Source organism: Frankliniella occidentalis, unplaced genomic scaffold (genome assembly GCF_000697945.3).
Source record: "Frankliniella occidentalis isolate FOCC.00 unplaced genomic scaffold, Focc_3.1 Scaffold221, whole genome shotgun sequence".
NCBI lineage: Eukaryota > Metazoa > Arthropoda > Insecta > Thysanoptera > Thripidae > Frankliniella > Frankliniella occidentalis.
In genome coordinates this window covers 316,262-324,576 of record NW_026267347.1, presented here as the reverse complement: position 1 = coordinate 324,576, position 8,315 = coordinate 316,262, and the positions used below count along the sequence as shown (strand labels likewise).

Sequence of the window (8,315 nt, the reverse complement as noted above, 5' to 3'; positions counted from 1 at the left end):
AAACTACTACGTATTACTTTGCTGTACATTTACAAGAAAAGAGAAGTTAATTTTGTTAGCAGCACATTTCGTTCCAAAACAGGACACTCGTATTATTACATATTTTTTTTTTTACAGGAGCAAAACAAAGTAACTGCTTTTGGTCGGAAACTTTGTTTTCGACATTTTCATTAACGCTGCTTTTTTACAGTAAGGCCTGTAAAAATACAGTATATGCTGCTATCAAAATTAATCACATTTTCGCTGTAAATTTACAGCAAATTTTTTAACAGTGCAATGTCCCAAAATAGGGCTCTGCTATGTAGGTACATGTTTCGCTCAAAAGGTAGGTACATAGAGTGGTTTGCACGGGTACACAGGAAAATTGTGGGCGCCACTGCTGTTGTTGTCGGCGCGCAGCGCGCAGGTGGTGCACGCTTTCAAACCAGCCGTCGTCGAATGATTTTCTCTTCTATTGAGCACGCTGTGCCATTCGGCGCCTTGCCCTATCGGCTGGGGCCTGTACCGCTGCGCTGCCCAGGTCTTTGTGCGCATGTGCCTGCAGGCGCGGCGATTACCTTAACAACGTGTGGCTGAGATCTGTTCGAAAACAAGAAAGAGTTTATGCGGTTTCGTTAAAAGGAAAATCATTCGAAAACGAGTAGTAATGTTTCTGTTACGGCTAAGGTCGGGTGCCCGGCTAAGGTCCGACCCTAGCCGGCTAAGGTCGGTCCTAGCCGAAATTTCGGCTAAAGTGTACAATGCACCCAACAGAGCCCTGCTATAGCCGGCTAAGGCTGGCTGAGGCCTACTTTAACCGGTTGTGGTAGACCTTACTTAGCCGGCTATGTCCGGCTAAAGTACGTTCCGGGTACCCTGGGACGCTATGAAGGGAGAGGGGAGAGGGGCGCCTTGACCAATCACCAATGTTCTCTTCCATCATTGTTGAGGGGGTTCAAGGAGGGGGTACCGGACGGGATTGTGGTGGGGTGTGGTTGCCTGGCGCTACTTTTAAACATTCTCGGCGAGACTGTGCAACATGGGGGACCTTCCGCCGAACCGAGAGAAGTTTGAAGAGCAGCGCAGCACTCTACAGGAACGACTCCACGACGAGGAGTTCCGCTGCACATGTTGACTGGCCCTCCACCTGTCCGGCCCCCGCCATCAACACCTCCAACCAGCCGTCCGTCCACCTCTCCTCCGCCTGGACCATCCATCTTGAGGAGACCGCACCGCCCGTCTGCCGCGACCGCCACTCCAGTCTCCACGCCGCGCTTCGTCGGCTGGGCAGCGCCATCAACATCCTCCGCAGCAGCCGGAGCCGGCAGCCCCCTGTTGTCTTGCTCCCTGTTCTCTTGCCGTCAGTGTGGGGAGGCGTGCAGCGCACACGACGAGTGCAGCGAGTGCGGCACGGGGCTGCACCCCCGCTGCGCCAAGCGAGGAAAGTGGGAACTGCTCGCGGTCCACTGCTGTGCTGGGGCTGAGGGCGACGGCAGAGAAGAACCTCCGCAAGCAGGCTGCAACAATGCTGAAAATTTCCGATGCGAAGTTCCCCCCAGCATCCGTCGGGGATACTGTTGTCGTTCCAGTGGCTCAAGTGGACAGAGGTCGAGCGGACCCCAGAAATGTCACGGCAGTCGTTCTCGAGGTCATGTCGGACGGTTACTAAAAGTTGGGGAACAAGAACGGAGTTCTTGCGTCCCTTTACTCAGGGAACCAGTTCGACGTGGTTAAAGAGAAGTTCGTGTCGGTTGATGTGGTCCCCGAGACTGAACATCCCTTTAGGACCATTGTTTCTAAGTCGTCTATCCTCGGCGGACAAGGGTTCAAAAAATGCAACTACAAGGGAAGATGTATGACCAATAAGTGCACTTGTAGAAAGGCAGGACAAAAGTGCAAGTCACAATGTCATGGGGGAGGTCCATGCGGTAACAAATAGAACTGTTCTTTCCTACGTTCCCTTATGACCATGCTAATTAGTTGTTCATTTTTCATAATAAATCCTACCAATGCTTGAAAGTGCCCCCCTCCATTCCCCCTCCCACCATTGGATCACTTTTTGCCGGAGATGGTAGGCTAAGGTCTTGAAGGTGACACCCCATACGCGGTCTCGAAGACGAGTAGTAGTGTATCTACTTTATCCTCCTGCACCTGTCCAGCCTCGCATCGGTACGCCGACCCATCACGTACACACGAGCGCCCGTAGATCTTCGACGCCGTAGCAGTTCGTGCGACTGCCGCAGCGCTGAGCGGCTCTGCGCGTCAAGCATGTCTTCGTCATAAGCACCACGGCAAGCAGAGGACATTTTGAAAGAAGTGTGAAAACTGTAATCTAAGCCACTTTTGAGAAGGAAAGGATGCTGTTTCGAGTCGGTCGTGGTCTATGACTTAGGGGCAATGTTTAAAAAACCCCAGACGTAACGATCAATGTCAGGACTATCCGTAAACGTATAAGTTATTCTGTCGTCTTCAAAGTGCATCTGAAGGTTAGCGGCGACGTATGTATATTACATTTTGAGGAAAACCAGACTCCGGCGCCAATATACAATGAGTGTTCCTGATTCTACTCAAAAAACCCTTTCCAATGGTATACTTGAGCGACTCGAGGCCGAACGTCACTCAAGTATACAATTAGCAAAATTTCTTTTTTAACACTTTTAGGCATTTTGCTACAAATGTGTCGGCTTTTTCACATACGTTTCGGTTTTTCCTTATACACTATTTCTTGTATAGGAAAAATCGTACTCGTGTGTGGGAAATTCCGCATCCCACATGCGTATGGGATTTTTCCTACACTTGTATGGCAAAATCCAAACATTTTTTACAGTGAACGTCTGTGTTTTGCTGTCTTTCAATAATCGCCTTCTCGTACTCTCTGCATAGTGAGTGTTGCCAACTGCTTCAAAGTGTCGGACGGTCCTTTTGTTGGCCGACAGTGAGGGGGTACCAACGTCAAGTATTCGCAGTTCAGGAGAGGATTAATATCTCTACTATTTAGTCAAAATTTAGTGCTAATTCAGTAATATTTACTATTTTAGTATTCACAGTACACGAACTTTCACGAGTCGATGCTCTTTAGGTCAACAGTTGGTACGTTAGCCACCACTCGGTGACGTCACGAGGCCGTAAACGAATCGCCAGCGGCACGGCAGTTGGCTGGGGTTTAAGGAAAGATTTTTTCGGTCCGTCAGAAATCATTTGCGCTTTGAAATTATCTTGTTTACAACCTTAGATAAGGTTCTCAAGCCCAAAAGCTCACTTGTCTTGAAGGTGACACCCCATAAGCGGTCTTGAAGTGAAGGTTGTTTTAAAACAACGGTCATTTGACGTCCCCGGCCCTTAAAGGGGCATAGAGGTAATACTTTCACAGTACTATTGTCTCAAGTGGTAGCTGTGTGCAAAACTCTCGCCAGAACGATTTCGGCAAGAAACATTGCGATGGCCGTGGAAAGGCCGGCGCTTAGCACAACACACGTTCCAACGGGTAGCACCGCCGTTCTCTTCGGAGGTGGGTGCAGCCGTTGTGCCTCGCGGGCCTTGGCCAGCCTGCTGAGGTGCTCGTGCCGCGCTACCCAGGCCTCGATCAGGCCCGCTGATTGCAGCCTCCGGATGGTATCATCGAGGGCCCCCCGCAGCGGCCACGATCGCCTAACGAACAGCGCGAAGGATCGCTGCAGCAGGTTGTCCTCCAACTCGTAGCTGCAACTCGTCAGGCACTTGACGCCCGCCGCCAGCTTGGTGATCTGCAACCATATCAACAGTGTTTAGATCTACTATATCGTCTCACTAGTAATAGTGGCGCCCATTAATAACAAGCCTGGCCAAAAGCTATTTTTTGAATTATATTTTTAGACAAACCCTTATAAAAATGCTCTGTACCGAAATCAGTCCGATTTTCGGACAGTCCTAGGACAGTCCGAGACGACATTCCGGACCTTGCCGAGAATACTACCGAAAATGTGTCAAATCAGAAAGTTTTCGGACTGTCCGAAGGCCGCGACCGGACGTCTATCGGTCTGTCCGATGCCCGTGCCCGGACGTCTTTAAAGACGTAGTCCGAATTCGGACTAGTCCAAATGGTCCAACCGGCTTAAAAAAAAAGCTGCACGAGCGGGATTCGTTCCCTCACCTGTCGGTCATCGGGTCCCTTGACCGACCAACTGAGCTACGCTGACGGCTGAGAAGGGGCCACACAGGGGAGCCTCTTTACCTGGGTTTAGAATCTCTTGCGAGACGAGCGCTGTACACAACGAACGAATCAGCGCATCGTCATGCGGTTTTCGGCAAATGCTTTTGCATCGCACGAAATGTTTTGCTCAGGTCATGATGAACGACCTTTTAGAAAAATTAAATATGCCTGTTTAGTTTACTCAAATTTAAAGAGGCAAATTGCCAACACAAAATAAAATTAAATTTTGTCCGATAATTTTCCTGGCGCTTTCAGTGCTCAGCAGAAAGTTGAATATGGGTAATAGGTAGATTTTACAAATTTTCATATTTTATTAAAATCATTGTATGGATATAGTTTGCCAAATTTCACAAAAAATGTACAAGTCTTATGTGCTTAAACATCTCGAGACCGTCCTGTGACGACCCGGGATGATAGTCGGGCTGACTTCGGACGTCCCGGACCGGACTTATTAGGGACTGTCGGGTAGCACCGGACTTTTTACAGACAGTCCTAGGTGCCGAGGGCTACTTTCGGACAGTCCGGGATCGGACTCGGATTGCTGACGGACTGTCCTGGAACATATTTGGAAGTTTCCGAGACGATCGGACTGCTTTTGGAACAGTCCCGGACGAGTTTCGGAATGATTTCGTTTTATAAGGGAATGTGACCGTAGAATATTGATAACAGTTTTCCAAACCCCCTAAAACTGGGTTGTTCTGATATTTTTAGATTTAAAGATTCGGGAAGAGATGTATGAGACTGGAACTTCCGGTTTAACAGTGAGAGTCGTTACAGCAGGGCGACCTGACCTGTGCCAGCAACAATATCCCATCTACTAATGTGACGTCCGAGAGAAAAGCGAACGAGCCAGGTTGCAGAAAGGATATTGTAGGCACCCGTCGAAGCACCCTCTATAGTTCCGCAAGCCTCCCTCCCCTCCAGACTAAGTTCCCCCACTCAAGCGAGAAGTGGGCTCCCTCGATTCCTCCTGATCAGTGTTGTCGGTTCGCATACCGTTTCGTGCCGCATAGGCCATGACGCATTACCGAGTGAGTAGGCAAACTCACAACACTACAACTGAACAGCCGACGATAAACTTCCGATAATTCATTACATAAGGACATAAAATCATTTACTTTTCTTCAGCGGGGGTTAGTTTCGCAGTTACCGCGAAGTGTTAACATTCTTTTACACCTTACCTTGATGGAAGTAAAACTAAAAGACTAAAAGAACGCTCGAAAGAACAATCTTTTCGCCAATTTTAGTAACAATGCCTTCGCTTGAAATAAAACGAATTTTACGGGGGCCTATAGCTTATCTTCAGTGCGATCCTAGCTTTTCCTTTAGCGACAAATTGTCGTACCTTCACGACGGCAAAATGCTGATCGCTGTTAAACCTCTTCTGACAGCGCTGCTCTTGCTCAGACCCCACGCAGAGAAACTGGCGTTCGGGAGGAAAACCCATTGTGTGAAGAGCGTCACTGTACAAGTGAGAGGGGATTCCCACAACAACATGAGGATCACCTTTGCTCAGATCCTGCAATAAATAAATAAATGAACGGCTGTCTATTGGCTTTTAAAAGAGCGCGTGTACCGCCAATAGGCACAACAAGCGCACACTTTTAAGTTCCTTCAAAAGCGATGCTTTGCAAACTTGACAAGAATTTGGATCCTTTGTACCCACGTCTGGCGGGACAGGCTTGTTACCACAAAGGGGGCCATCAAATACTTAAGGAAAAATATTAATTTGTTGTGGGGTGATTTCCGTGTAGGGAACTCCCTTTAGCGCCCAAACGGTTCGAGATAGTGCAAAACGGACGGAACTTTCGCCTTAAGGCTCTCCTCTGCCGAGTTACTCCTTAGAAAGAGATTTTGGAACAAAAGGTTTTTTAAGGCTTATTTGCTTTTTGAATCTTTTGACAGGCCAATTTTTGAACTAGAATGCCGATCTTTGAACTTGATCTGCCTTTATTATATAATACAAAACGACCCTCACAATATCGCGAAGCCTGTTACGCGAGACTTGGACTGACATCTTCGCCCATTATTTTGCCAATTTTCGTACCTGAAGTGTACGATACGGTCTATTAACGGGCCCCAATGCCGCAGCAGATAGCATTCCCTTGATCGCCACATTCACGTTGAGCACAAAAATGAGCCAAGCAACGATGACGTACTGCGTCGCTCCCGTGCTGGTGCGAACAGACCCCGGCACTTCACAGAGCAGTGCCCAAACAAATAGGGCTGATGTAATGTATTTCCCACTGGTGTGGAGAGACGGATCAACAATTAGCATTGTAACAACAGCACAGGTCTGACGAATAATCGACAACAAACTTCTAATGGTTTAGATTATTTAAATGTTACTTTTTAAACAAATTTAGTTTTACCATCCGTCTTTCAATAATATATCTTATTCCCCGCATTAAAATAGTTGCAGCGACTCAGGTCAGAGCCCTTGTTATCCGTGTGCCTACTCATGCATTCATTATTTCCTGCGTACTCAAGCAAGTACGCAGTAAATAATGAATACATGGCCAAGTACGCACTATTTCCTGAATACATGGCCAAGTATGCAGTAAATACTGAATACCTTCATGTAAGGGGGGGGTGGGGCAGTGTGTATAGACTATTTCGGCGGGAGTGCGGAGAAGACTCGGCGGAAGAACAAAAGGGCCCGTGATTCGCCGAGCGGCGTCTCCCACCATCTTTCCGTAGTGGAGGGGGACGCCGCTCGGCCAATAGCGATCCCTTTTGTTCTTCCGTGGAGTCTTCTCCGCGCTTCCGCCGGAATAGTCTATTACACAACACAGGGGCAGTGTGTAACAGACCTTTGTATTTCGAAAAGGGCACGTCCAGAACCAAATGTGAATGTTCATATTATGTCTTCTGAAAGACTAAGGTCATTTGCAATCAATAAATCCGTGGTTAAGGAGGTGCAAAGGCGGTGAGAGGGCGGCCAAGTCACGCAAACCCGGTTTGCAGGCAATGTTAACAAAGGCAGGCCTTTGTTCAACAAGCTGTAGGTCACACTGTTCAATTCCTACAAAGCATTCGCTTTGCAGAGCTGCGAAGTATTTTGCTCCTTTGTAACTACGAAGCATTTACTTCGCAATTACTAAGTGATGCTTTGCAATTGCGAAGCAATTAAAACGCTGCAAAGCATCGCTTCGCAATTGCAAAGCGTCACAAAATGCTGCGCAGGAATTTAACAGTGCATACAAAAATGCGCCTAGCAAAACATGCGAGGGACGTTTAGGCTTGGTAAAGGTCCAATCTACTCTTTTGCGACCGATTTACCAAATGTGTTTACATAACTTGACTTTTATAGTAAAATTCGAAAATCTGTGACACACAGCCCCACTCGCCCTTACGCAGTATTTACTGCATACATGAACACACTCGGGTTTCCAGAGTGAGTACAAATTTTCATAGCCCATCAGCATATTACGATGTGGAGAAGTCGTTCTTTACCTTTGACTTGTTGAACTGAGACCACCATAAGCGGCAGCAATGCAGGCCCCCGAGAAAACCACCAGCACACAAATACCTGACCGCCACAACCTGTTTTCAGAATCCCCCGTCAAGAATGCATTTAAACAAGAAAGAACTCAATAGGGTACCCCGCTCCGGGCGCGCGGTTGCTAAAGAAGAAGACAAGAAGCACAAAGGGGAGCAGTGCCCGTGTAAAAAAAATTGCCGAAAATTAACCCAAACTCGTCCGAAACTCGTCTGAAATTTTCGGACGACTTTGGTACAGTTTTCTGACTGCTCTAAGACGACGTTCGGACGTATGGATACCGTTTCGGGCGTCTCAAAGTCGTCCGAAATTCGTCAAACTATGTCGGAATCTCGTCCTAATAGTGATCGCTTTTTGGAGGAGTTTCGGACGAGCGTCATCATGGACCATAAGGAAAACATGAAAATGGGACCGGCCGGCGAGTGGAGTCGAACCACCAGCCTCACGCTCACGAGTCGGTCGCTTAGCACGCTTGGCCAGAGCGCACCTGCCTCTGGTGCCGAGAGCATCGCCACCAATGTCTACATGGATGGCCATCAGCAGACGATGCTCAGAGTGCCGGAGACTGCAGTGTGGTGTTGATGCTCTCGGCACCGGAGGCAGGTGCGCTCTGGCCAAGCGTGCTAAGCGACCGACTCGTGAGCG

The 8,315-nt window shown here is 48.2% G+C and overlaps 2 protein-coding genes across 2 annotated transcripts in view; both read right to left on the bottom strand.

The window, feature by feature from the left end:
* Positions 1-8,315, bottom strand: part of LOC127750613 (uncharacterized) — a 64,315-nt gene that overhangs the window by 2,209 nt on the left and 53,791 nt on the right. The gene's annotated exons all lie outside the window — the stretch shown is intronic.
* On the bottom strand, positions 2,992-5,702 carry LOC127750617 (uncharacterized). The gene is made up of 2 exons (XM_052272728.1): positions 5,514-5,702; positions 2,992-3,722 (listed from the first exon to the last, which is right to left on the bottom strand). The coding sequence occupies exons 1-2, from the start codon at positions 5,613-5,615 to the stop codon at positions 3,360-3,362; spliced, it is 465 nt and encodes a 154-aa protein (XP_052128688.1). The 5' UTR covers positions 5,616-5,702; the 3' UTR covers positions 2,992-3,359.